At 39.1% G+C, this 13,076-nt stretch overlaps 1 protein-coding gene across 1 annotated transcript; it reads right to left on the bottom strand.

Annotated features, from left to right (window-relative positions):
* Positions 1–7,155: 7,155 nt before the first annotated feature.
* Positions 7,156–9,245, bottom strand: LOC112168101. Its single transcript, XM_024305223.2, has 5 exons — positions 9,198–9,245; positions 8,871–9,116; positions 8,713–8,787; positions 7,900–8,122; positions 7,156–7,812 (listed from the first exon to the last, which is right to left on the bottom strand). Exons 2-5 carry the CDS (start codon positions 9,111–9,113, stop codon positions 7,793–7,795), a joined length of 561 nt encoding a protein of 186 aa, XP_024160991.1. The 5' UTR covers positions 9,114–9,116; positions 9,198–9,245; the 3' UTR covers positions 7,156–7,792.
* Positions 9,246–13,076: the final 3,831 nt, after the last annotated feature.

The following is a 13,076-nucleotide window of genomic DNA, read 5'->3' as shown; positions in this document are numbered from 1 at the left end:
TCAATTTGTTCTAATATTGATGACATGCTTCCATATGCAGAATGCTCAAGATTTTGGCTCGTTTTAATCGCGTTCAGAGCTCAAGCCTTCAATCTACTATTGCTGCAAAGGCATCCTCCATCAAAGATGCATCACGTCTTGGATCCGGCATTGCTGCAAATGTAACCTCCATTAAAGATGCAAGTATAAGAATTTCTTGACATAGAGCACAAGATGCATGTCATATGTAATTGAAATGATCAAATAATAGAATGATGATTTGTGTATAACTGATTTGTAGGTTTATCCAACAAGATGTATATCATCTTTGCCTCTTCTTGACATAGAGCATAAGATACCCAACACAACAAGGACACTAGAACATTCAATGGTCGTTGCAGCAGTTCACCTTATGGAATACAAGATACTGAAAATCATAGGCAGAGAAGTGAAACTTTCAACAGAAAGTATCATCAGAAGGTGCAACAACATAAATTCCATCCGTTGAATTCTAGATTTCCTACCGGGGTTATACTTACATTAACTGGTTGTGCACAGTTGTTAGGCCAATCTTGGTAGATCATAGCTCATTCTGATGATAGGACATGGGGATAGGAGTGAAATCTTTTGATCATCTTTACAAAAAGAAGAAGAAAAAAAGAACGAGAAGAAAAAAGTAAAGTGTTGAAAAAAATAAAAAATTGGAAATAAGATGAGATGGGCTTAAGGCACGAAATGAAAAGAAATAGAGCGGTAGATTAAAAACAATTGGGCATGGCTTTTAGGACGTTTCCAAACGTCATGGGCTCAAATAATTATTATGACGTTTCCAAACGCCATTAAAATTTTTAAACTTCTATGGCGTTTGCTAAACGCCACAACCATAAGATAAAATTTTGGTATCAATAAACAATGACATTTCAGTAAAAAAAAAAAAGTCATTGAATTTACTTTTCATGACTTTTTCATAAAATGCCATAAAAAAATGTCATTAGAAGTACTCTTCCTAGTAGTGAGAGAGCTAACCAGTCTAAGACGAGACCACGATCCTAAATCCTCGTCTTTGCAGTATGTAATTAGGTTCTGATGTGCTAGATTGTAAACCCAATTACATAATTTAGAATTTTGATGAAAGTTTGTAGCTTTTAAATTTTTTTGTATCTAATGTGAAAATTTTAGTTGCTTCAGTCTATGTGTTTTATTGATCTAAAATACTATCACATGTTTTTAGGAAAATGGGTGCCGGGTTTACATCAAGTGTTACCATGAATATCGTGGGTGACCCAGAAAGTGACTTCGGGTGACCCATGACACGAAATACACTGTGCTCGTGACCCAAAGGGTGATATTAATGATGGAATTCCTGCAAGTATACAGGATGGATGTAGTATAGTAATGGAAGAGAAGGGGTTGTCGTTCCCACGAGGATATTAAGTCAATTCACAATATGAAAACCTAAATTAATTAAAACCAAAAACACACAAAACAAGAAACACAAATCAATTAAGACACACACAATGACTCAAACTAAGACTATGATTTTCACGGTTTTGAAAAGAGTTGTTGATAATGGGAAAATAACTTGAAAACAGAAACTTAAAAAGTGAATCTAAATAAACTGGAATTGAAAAGAGTTTCTAATGATTAGAAGTAAGAACGTGATGATGATGAGCCTAGGGTGTCGGAATCAACCACAAGCAATCTTATCTACGTTTTGAACCAACCAATGGATTCTTTCGTTTCTCCAGATGATAATTCCCGTATCTAAGTCTTTCTCAGGTACTCTAGACCATAGTTTTCCTTAAGTGCATGATTCTCTCCCTCTCGGGTAAAGGTCGTATATCCTAACTATGCAGTTTATCCTTCTCAGGTATAAATTTAACATGCAGGACTCATTACGTTTTAGAAAACAAGGAAATCAAGCAAATCATTCTTCTTTCTCAAGTAATAATGTAATTTACAATTCTTAATCACATGAAGCTAATATGAATTATATTGCAGCTATGCCTCAAATTCATCTTCTGATAACTAGATGCAAAGCCCTAAAGGTCGCGAATCAATAGAACTTAACATAAGCAACAATTCAAGTAGAGATTAAGAATTCATCTGAAAAGAAACTAATAATCCATCAATTGAATATCAAAACATGTAAACAATCATGCTAGGGCCTCATCCTAGCCCTAGAAAAGGAGTTTAGCTACTCATGTTCAAAGAAAACATAATAGAAAATCTTAAAAACATAAAAGAACTTGTTAAACGGAGATGGAAGGTGAACACGTGATGGCAGCAGCTTTCTTTGATGAAAATCTGATATTGAATGGTACTTCTTTATCTTGACACATTCTCCTTTTATAGGATGCAACTTTTCCTTCTTGCTTTAGGCTTCTGGAACTCCTTAATAACTTAGCACAAAAGAAAGGTGATGTGGCACTTCTAAAATTCCAAGGAAACATTTGTTGGGCTCTCAGACGGTCCATAATGCTATATCAATTTTCCCAGAATTTTGCTAAGTCATTCAGGCCTTGAAAACTCGAGCTCTTGGAAACACGTCGCAGATCCGCGTATCGACTGAACTGCCTGTACTTAAACGGCCATATCTCTCTCTAGGAATATCGAAATCACGAACCGTAAAATTCTCCAGAAACTAGACATTCAGGGCTTTCCGTGCATATAAGGCTCGTCTTCTGGTTATCTCTGGATCAGTACAGTTTAATCCTCAAAGTTAGCCATTCTGCAGAGGCTGCTTCAGTTGTTAGGATTGCAAACCACCCTCAATCCTTTTCCTCTCTTTTTGCTTCTTTTTCTCATCCTTGCTCCTCATACCTATAAACACACTAAACTAAGTAAATGAACCATAAACAAGGAGAACTAAACATAAATATCAAGATTAAGAAGCATAACAAAATAGGAAAATATGAGCACATCAATTAACACTAAAACGTAGTGAATAGTGAGTGACCTAGTGACCCAAAGGGTGAACTTACTCTAAGAGCTTTAGAGTTGCAATTGGTATTCCAAAATGGGATAATGCAATGCTTGAAGAAATAACGGCTCTTCAAAAACAAGGTACATGGAGTTTGGTACCTTTACCTAAGGGTAAAAACATTGTTGGCAGTAAATGGATTTTCAAGATCAAGAAGAATCCTGATGGTAACATTTCAAGATATAAAGCTAGACTTGGGCTCAAGGGCATAGCCAAGAGAAAGGACTTGACTATGATGAAACCTTTAGTCCTGTTGTTAGACACAGTACTGTGAGGCTTGTACTTGCACTTGCTGCAATGAATAATTGGGAATTAAGACTGTTAGATGTCAAAAATGCTTTTCTGCATGGTGATCTCAAAGAAGATGTTTACATGTACCAACCTCAAGGTTTCTCTGATCCTACTCATCCTGATTATGTGTGTCACCTGAAAAAATCTCTGTATGGTTTAAAAAAGCTCCTTGTGCTTGGAATGAGAAGTTTACTAATTTCCTACCTTCTCTAGGATTTAAATTTTCTCATTCTTATCCTAGTCTGTTTGTGAAGGTTACTGATCATGGTGTGATAGCATTGCTATTATAAGTGGATGATATTGTTATAACAGGATCAGACAAGATTGGAATAACATCTGTTGTTACTGAGCTCAGTGATGTGTTTGATATGAAAGACCTTGGACCCTTGTCATATTTTCTGGGAATTGAAATTAGGTATAAATAGACAGGACTCTTTTTATCTCAAGAAAAATATGCAAGGGAACTTCTTGTAAAGGCTGGCCTTGGAACCTGTAGAGATTGTAATACTACTTGCTTACCTCATGCTCAGTTGCTTAAGGATGAAGGTACACCATTGTCTAATCCTACACTTTATAGAAGCATTGTTGGGGCACTGCAATATCTCACTTTTACAAGGCCAGACATTGCATATGCGGTAAACACAGTTTGTCAATTTATGTCATCTCCTACTGATGTTCATTTTGCCTCAGTGAAGAGAATACTCAGATACCTCCAAGGCACCATTGATTATGGTTTGTTTTACAAATATGGAAAGTCTCCAACATATATTACAGGATATTGTGATGCTAATTGGGTTGGAGAAATAAATCAACGAAGGTCTACAACTGGTTTCATTGTGTATTTGGGGCATTGTCTAGTTTCATGGCAATCTAAAAAGTAGGGATCTGTGTCACGAAGTTCTACTGAAGCTGAGTACAGATCTCTAGCAAATACTGCAACTGAAATATCATGGATGAGACACATTCTCTGTGATCTTCATGTTAAAGTGCTTGCACCTCCTCTTCTCAAATGCGATAACTTGTCTGCTATTGCTTTGTGCTCTAATCCTGTGTTTCACTCCAGAATTAAATATCTTGACAATGATTTTCACTTTGTGAGAGAATGTGTTCAAAGGAGGGATTTGTTGTTGCAATATGTTCCTACATCTCAACAGACTGCTGATGTCTTTACCAAAGGGTTACATAGCCTTGTGTTCAAGGAACACTGTGTTTGACGCGAAAATCAGTGCGGTGCAAACTGTCTCTTTTGAATGCGCGAGCGTGCCAGCACCGTGGGGTGCAGTCGTCGGGGCTTCCCTTGACCTGACTTCTTCTCAAACGATGTGGACGAGGAGAGCACCAACCTCATCACAAGATTCTTTTCTCTGCCTTCCGGAAAATGACTTCTTGCCTTACGGGTAACGGCTTTGGTTGTGGTCTCTTGCATTCACCGAATCGATACTTAGTGTTGTAGACTAAACAGAGCAATCACTGGGAAGTTGGAGAAAGCACGGGTTTTGCTAAAGCGTGACTTTAGTTTCGCTGGATTGCGAAGGCGTTACCCTTGCTTCGCTGGTAGTATCGGTGGCAGTAGCACTAACAGTCGGCTCTTAGAGAGACTAGGACTGGAAGCACGATTGCCGGGTTGGTTTGGTGGCGCTGACAGTCGGCTCTCGAGGAGACTGGGACTGGAACGTGGTCACCGGTAAGAGAGGTTACTTCGGGGAGACTTGATAATCTGAGGGATTGATTGATTTGAGAGTTGTCTTCGTATATCGTCTTTAGCCTCTATATATAGGCTGCTCGTAGATTCACTTTCCAAATATGAATGAAATACTATATTTTAGGCCACAGTTATTGGCCTTGAATCAAATCAAAACTCTTAATAGTTTTGATAACTAGTTGTACAATAATTAATAATTATCCTCTGTCGCTGCTAGAATATAGGCAAAGGTTAATTGCCTCTTAGGATGTAAACTTTTGGATGCGAACTGTAGGATATGCACGTATCTTAGTATATCTCTGCGAAGACTCCGTAGCATAGTGGCATGCAGGAATATATACCCCTTGTTAATTTATTGCAATTAAGCATGATTGTAACTTACTCAAACTGCTCCACCTTCATGAAACCTTAATTGCATTGAAGACTTGCTCGCTTGCACACCATTGGTAGTGAATGATGGCCCACCATAGATAGTACTTAATTGCATGAGTACTCAATTCCGACACGACCCGATAACACGACTCGAAACCCGCACGAAATAAAGTGGGTTGAACCCGCACGATTAAAAAGCGGGTCGACGGTGGGTCAACCCGCCATGACCCATTTAATAAATGGGTCGGCCACGGGTCAACCCGCCAACACGAAGTGAACCCGTATAACCCAATTATGCTATGTTTCTTCTTGAAATTTTGGACGTTCAAAGTATTTATGGTGGACGTTCAAAACAATAATTGCCCGGTTTTCTTCGAGTCCCCCTTGTTGGGAAAAAATGTTAATTTTGGGTTCAAACACACTGCACCAATCTTAGTGTGATGAACCCCACTAAGATTGAGGGGAGGTGTTAACCGAGTCACTGAGTTTGCTCCTAGCTTTCCTAGTCAAAGGTGGCAACTGTTATGACTATATATAGAAGTCGGTGTGCTGATGTGGCTGTAATTCATTTTAGTTCATCCAAGCTGTAATAACTTGGTCGTTAGGAAAGTTAGTTAGGTTACTCAGTTGACTACTATAAATAGGTGGTTTGTAATAATTCTGGTGTGACTTTCATTTTTGGAAATTACATTCAGATATTTTCCAAGCTTTTCTCTAGCTCTAGCTTCTGGTAAGCTTCTCCTTCTTCGTTTCTAGGGTTTCAAGTTCTATCTCCATGGATGCAATGTTAACACTGTAAGTCACTTGTGGTTCTTGAACATGTAAGTTTCATTAGTTCCATGCATTTTGTTTTTTTATTATTATTTTGGTCTGAGATTTTAAGGTTTAGAGTTTATATATATCTGCATATGGTTCTCATATTATGTCAGTTCCACGACTAGGCGCTGACAAAAAGTCAAAAATTGTGGGAGGGCGGCATGGCAACGGCCATTTGATCTATGCTTGGAAATTTTGGGACTAGAAGATCAGTAGCAAACAAGGTCACGCCTTTCGAAATTAGTACCCTAAATCTTAATCATGAATCATGATCAGGACGTGTTTCCAGTTTTAATGCCTCATCTAAATTTGGGCTATTCCTCTCGTCACCTTCTTCATCACCATCCGTGCATTCAAAGGCAGCCTAAGAAAGTGGATCCAAATGTTTAATTTTTCAAATCGGATATTATCATATTATTTCTAACACGATAGCTTTTCGGTGTGAGAACGTGTCATCGATCTACAGCATCAGATGCCAGTTTATTTGGTGGTTAAATTCTCTGTTGATGAAGAGTTTTTGAGCCGGTGAACCATTTCAAGATACTGTTTAGGTTAATATTATAAAAATATTCTGATATATATCAGGTTTGTACTTGCAAACTTACTGTAGTTAAGAAGTAACAAGTTGTCGGGTTCTATTTGTGGAAAGGGCAACTACCTGAGCTATCATGGTACTTATAAACGTTGAAGTAGCTTCTGCCTCCTAGTTTCTTTGGCACCCTACAGCCCTACTATCATAGTACTACTATGGAATTCTTGTGCATGTGTTGCACCATCCCCCACAGAGCTCTAGAATGACTGGTCATGTCGCGATGGCCTTCAGATCGGACACGATACTAATCATTGAATTTCCCATCGCAGTGTCAGAAGTAGAATGTCGATCTTTGCCTAGTTCCTACGATGCATCTCAAACTGCAGTAATTGAACGATAATGATTGGTAGCTTTCTTTATAGAAAATGCAAAAGAAACTTTACAAAGTGAGAAAAACATGACATTCAGCTTCAATTGGAAACCTAAACACGATTTAAGTCCCTCGAGGGAGTACTGTTCATAAGCTACAGTACCTTCTACTCTGTTTTAGCATATATAGAATTTTCCTCGAGCCCTAGTAGAAGCCTTTACACGGGTTCACAAATGAAGCTGTAGGAATGCTAAACAAATAATGTAATACATAATAATAATATCACTGAATTGCCCATCGTGGTTTCAAAATCTAAACCTTTGCCTCATTCTCAACAATGCTTCTCCATCTGCAGTAATTGAATGATGATACTTGCAATTGCTTCCTTAATTCATAGCACATGCGAAAGAAACTGTGTACAAAATCTGGGAAAGATGACATTCAGCTTCACTTGAAAACCCTAATGTACAATCATATTCTTCAAAATCATTTCCTCTAGCTAGCCCTAGTAGAAGCCTTAAACGGGTTTACGCATTGCCAGACAATATCGTCATACATTTAATTTATAAACAATAAAACGAAATGCTGAATTCTGCCCTCAAAGTTACTAGAATTTTCCTATTAATCGAAGTGATTAATCTCCAAAATGGTATCCTGAACGGGAAAGGAAACCCTATGACTGACACCTCACACCTCTGTTATAGTTGCAACGCATACCAAATGATTACCACCCCTCTGAATGAGGCATCATTCAACAAAGAAGTTGTCTGTTTCAAGCAAAATACATTGATCAATAACAATAAATATTGTGCAACCAAAGCAAAATGCATGCTACAATATCAATAATTAGTTACCTAGGTGATGATATAGTCTTGAAGGGTATCCACTATCACGGAAAATATTGAATTCTTTCAACCACATGCCCTCAGTCAAATCATCTATCTTAACATACACTAGGTAAAAGTTCACCACACCGGTGGCATCAGCTGCTTCCAATATTAGTCTATACATACATTTACGATGATACAGCGGCTTCATCCAGGTTCTCTGCACTCTCACAAGTTGCAGTTGGGTTTTCTAGAAGAGGATTATGAACCCAAACCAAGCCCTTAATCAGATATATGGAAACGATATTTATGCTTTGTTTTAGGTCCATAACCACTTGGTAAGAAAGATATGTACAATAGAAAGCATGCATTGCGAAAGCAGTCTAGAAAGATTGACAAGTGTAATATACATTTAACACGATACGAGATATGGAAGTTCTGTTTGCACCTCCAAATTTTCCAAATACACCTCAGTTTTTCAAAATTTTAAATCTTATTTTCTCTTTTGTAAAACTGAAAATTCATCCGAATTCCAATAACGATCAAAGTAGCTAAATTGCATTTGCATTTTCAATGAGCAATACTTGGTCATTACCCACCAAAGCATTACAACCTTTTCAAAGACTCCTATGGAAAAGTTATTCTGATAGGCAAGCGAAAATGGTGCAAGAATCGGTCGCTTCACACTGAGGTTGGCCAAGGGTAAAATCAGAAGTATAAAACAAAAATTTTCAGAGAGGTGTATATGTCAAATTTGAAGGTGCAAACATATATGTTATATATACTCTTTCACAGAAGAGCTAACTAGTGAATTAATGCATGTAATAAGCTCATGCATACCTTTCGCTTGTTGAACTCTTCCACAGCAAAATGGGCAGGCCCTATACCCCCCAAATCCATATGATAATCAATCCCCTGTTCATATAAAAAGAGAGTAATGGGATACTGCAAATTGATACAAATTAGCATTCATTAACAGATTAACTAACATCATATACCCGATTAACAGTCATTGGAATTAGAATCCCATATTCATCATAACAACCCATTTCAGAGAGATAAGCAGTAAGAGGATCATCCATCGAAGGCGCATCCTTATTATTGTTATTGTTTTTGTGGTTGATAGCTTCGGCCTCAAAATTCCCAAGCTTCAAAACTAGTCTTCCATTTTTGTGAATACATTTGCTACTCGTCATAGTCACAGTTTTCCCCATCTTTCCAAGCACAGAACGAAAAGCCATATTCTGTAAATGGAGAATCACAGAATTAGTACGCAATAGGGACTTTATCAGTTAATCGCAAAAAACGAGTGACTTTCTTCTTACCTTGAAATGTAGAACTCTGAGTAGAACAGCTTGAAATTTAGAACAGAGAATAGCAGAGGAAGAAGTCAAGGTTGGGGCCCGATTGAACGCTAACTTGACCTAAAATTTGGGAAGTTGGGTCGTGGACCTATGCTTTGTTGATGGGCCTTTACTGGTGGGCTTGTGATCTAGTTTTATTTGTAGTAGCTTGTTTAAAGTTTAAGTGTATTTTAGGTACAATAAAGAGAATTTGTCCATTTACCCCATTTTTATGGATTTTTTTCTCTTACCTCATTAAGTTTTTTTAATTCTCCCTTACCTAAAATACTCTAAGGAAGTCTTCCTTAATACCGAATTAAGTTTTTTATTTTATTTTTTTTTAATTTTTTTAAGACTATTTTACCCTCACCCTTTTGTTACTTAGAGAGAGAGAAAGAGAGAGAGAGAGAGACTGTCACACCCTTGAAGGTGCAAGGGATGAAAGCACCGAGGTTAAGGCATGTCTTGCGCCTACCTCGAGTGTCGAAGGGCAACAAGGGTTGTCCAAGGAAGACTAGGCAAGGGAGTCTAGTGTTTGAGAGAGCAAGCCTCGCCAGCCAAGCATGCAGGCAGCAGGCAAAGCCAACATTGGCCCATTAGCAGGCAAGGAGGGAGACTCGAGGGTTAACCTCGCTAAGCAATGATGGCAAGCCCATACATTGAGAGTAGGCAATGCATGGCCTGTGTGAGGGACTATCAGGGGTAGCACACAGCGAGGGGCAAGGATGGCATGCTGACAATCAAGTAAGCAACCTGCAAGTGTGTGACGTAAGCCCGAGCAAGCAAGCTGATGCAAGGGCGATGCAAGCGACGGTTAGCATAGGTTATTAGCTCCTATCCAAAGGAAGTTGGAGGATGTTGCCTTGAGTACACATAACTCCCTTTTGGATAAACCTAGGTGGTTGGGGTTGTCAGCTGTGTGAGAAAAGCGTGGGGTGTTCGACACATGTACCTAGGGAAGTTACGGTTGTCAACTTTCGAGGGTTGGCTGCCCTTTATAAATAGCCAAGTGTGTTGAGCCTCTAAACACATTCTATAAGGAGTGTATTGTGGAGATCCAACACAAGTTCCTTTTGTTAAGTGTGAGTTAATAAAAGGTTGGGGTTTCCCCGTATTTCGTGTGTTTTGTTGATTGAAACATTCATCCATACATTGGTGTCCACTTTGAGTGTGGGTTGGCAGCGAACCACTGGAGTGATAAGCACATTCTACTCTGAGGTGTGCTAGGTTGGTCTTGTTGTCATATGGGGGGCAGCAAGGCGCCATCACGGACTTGAGGGAAGCGAAAAAAAATTCCCTACTCGAGAACGTGTCCGTGACAAAAACCATACGAGACTTCGCCGGAGCCCTGTCATGGGCCGCCTGATTCCTGTCACCTGAAGTCGGATTCCAGTCACCGGTCGCCTGATTTCGGCCGTTGCCCACTAGACTTTTCTGAAAACCTCACTGGATGTCCCCAAAGAGGTCGTTGGATATCTCATAGGTCATTAGAAAGGTTTATTGCCCCAATAGAGACGACTATTGCAGCCCCCAATAGTCTATTTCCCCCCAATAGACTCCTATTGCTCTCCAATAGAACTTTCGGTCGTCGAAGTGGGAAGTGATCTCCTTAAATTTAGACAAATAAACTTTGACTAAAGAAAAAAAAGATGAGATTACATCAATTCAAAACATCTATTGCCCCCTAATAGACATCTATTGCCCCCCAATAGAACTTTTTCAGTTGCCGAAATAGAAACTAATCTCCATAAATTTAAACAAATAAAACTTTGATTAAAGAAAAAAAAAACGACAAGATTACATTAATTCAAAACATCTATTGCCCCTAATAGACGTCTATTGCCCGCAATACAACCTCTTTTTTTTTTCCTTTTTCTTTCTTTCTGGGCCTTCTGCCCATATTTTACCAAAAAGAAAACTTATTTGGACACCCAGAAAATGCTCTTTTCACCCAAGTCAATAGCTGGACCACCTTCGCCCTCATCTTCTCCTCTGCCACAACCTCCAGCTTCTCCAAAACCCGTCGTCGTCGTCCCTGTATCTAAAATAGCTAGCATCAATCCTCTTGTAAATGTCATAGTGTCATACCTCGGCATCGACAGCTTCTCGAAAAGCTCCCTGACATCGGCAGCTTCTTCGTCGCGCCGAAGTAGCGGTAACCAGTGCTATCAGATCAGACCAATACCGTTACCAAAGTCGCCGGCAAGCTACGCGTCCTCTACAACGACGATGCCTTAGGTGACTGGTAGCCCTATACCAATTCAAACTGGCGCAACGATTTTACCGTGATACGCGATGATGGCGGCAGATCCAAGTGGCAACGACCGTGATCCAGGTGGCGGCAGTCCACTGTCGTTCCTTGTCGTCCGCTTGCAGAAGAAGATACTGGTGGTCAAGCGGGTTCGTTTGCCGTTTTTGATGCGCGCAGAGAGAGAGAGAGAGAGAGTCGTTGTGCCGTTGAGTAATTTTCAAATTTTTTGGGGGTAGAATCGTCTTTTGAATCTGTAATTGGGTTAGTGGGAATAAAAATCTCTCACTGGAGGTTGGATAATTTTTGCTCATTTTGGTGCTTTTGGTCAATAACCCTACAATAAATCCCTACCACCTATTGGTAAGGACATGTGGGCGCTGTCCAAGTTTGCATACTCAGTATGCCTTGTCTGCCTTAGCGAGGCGACGGATCATGAATTGGTTACAACCTCTTGGTGGCAGGATGAAACGATGTGTCGTCGGATTTCTTTCCGGTCGTCAGCATATTGGGAAAACTACTTTATTGGTTCTATGACATTGCTTTAACTTTCCGATATGCCACTGTTATTGTAAAGCAAATGGAGTAGTCTGTATGATACTGTTTGCTATTTGGTGTATGTTTGAATATATTGTAGTTGTAGAGACTTCTGTTTTTATTCAGGAGGTTCTCTTGAGGTGTATTGTAATAAGGGGTTTAAGCACTATGTCCCCCCGCCCCTATGTATTCATCCATTTCATAATCAAGGCTTGAGGGCTGCCGCACAGCCCTTTAAAAAAAAACAAAAAAACAAAAAAAAAAAAACGACTATGAATTTCCAATGATATAGTAAATGCCCCTCAAAAAAAAAAATGATATAGTAGATGCCACGTCATTTATTTATTCATTATGAGATTAAATACATAAATAAAAATAGTTAATTTATTTTAGAAGAAAATGGATAAAAATAAACTGCATAAACAACTTCCAAACTGCTCTAGTTGCACCACAATTTGAGTTGTGCAATTGAACATTTTGAAGAATGATCCGTGAAATTGAGAAACGGTATATTAACTGTAAGTCAATATATTTTATTCTTGAATATGTAGTTTTCATTAGTTCAGTTCGGTTGATGTTGCCTGGTGGGTTATCTAATGTAGACTTTAGAGTTTAGATATAGACTTCAGTAGAAAAGAAAATTATTCCATTTTCGTTTTTTTTTTATTAGTTTGGGCTGGGATTTTAGGGTTTACGGCTTAGGGTTTACGCATATGGTTGTAATATTAAGTCAGTTCCACGACTAGGCACTGACAAGAAGTGTGGGAGGGCGGCATGGCAACGACTATTCGATCTATGCTTGGAAATGTTGTGACCAGAAGATCAGTAGCAAACATGGTCACGCCTTTCGAAATCAGAACCCTAAATCTTAATCATGATCAGGACGTGTTTCCAGTTTCGATGCTTCATCTAAATTTGGGCTATTCCTCTCGTCAACCTCTTCATTTTCTTTCTGTATTACACCGTCCCTGCATTCAAAGGCGGCCTAAGAAAGTGGAACCTGACCACCAAGTATGTGAAACTGGCCGGAAAGCCGGAACTGACCTAGCTAGCTCAAAGCGTTAATATTGTTCTCT

The sequence above is a fragment of the Rosa chinensis genome, chromosome 5 (genome assembly GCF_002994745.2).
Source record: "Rosa chinensis cultivar Old Blush chromosome 5, RchiOBHm-V2, whole genome shotgun sequence".
NCBI classification, from domain to species: domain Eukaryota; kingdom Viridiplantae; phylum Streptophyta; class Magnoliopsida; order Rosales; family Rosaceae; genus Rosa; species Rosa chinensis.
The sequence above is the reverse complement of the archived record's forward strand: the minus strand, read 5'-3'. Positions and strand labels throughout refer to the sequence as shown.

What these genes read in the sequence shown, in the direction of transcription:
- LOC112168101 (XM_024305223.2), bottom strand. Translation starts at nt 9,113, where the DNA reads ATGGCTTTTCGTTCTGTGCTTGGAAAGATGGGGAAAACTGTGACTATG. An exon ending in AAGAGTTCAACAAGCGAAAG is followed by an intron (nt 8,123 to 8,712) that starts GTATGCATGAGC and finishes ATCCTCTTCTAG; the next exon opens with AAAACCCAACTGCAACTTGT. An exon ending in AAGACTATATCATCACCTAG is followed by an intron (nt 7,813 to 7,899) that starts GTAACTAATTAT and finishes TGCTTGAAACAG; the next exon opens with ACAACTTCTTTGTTGAATGA.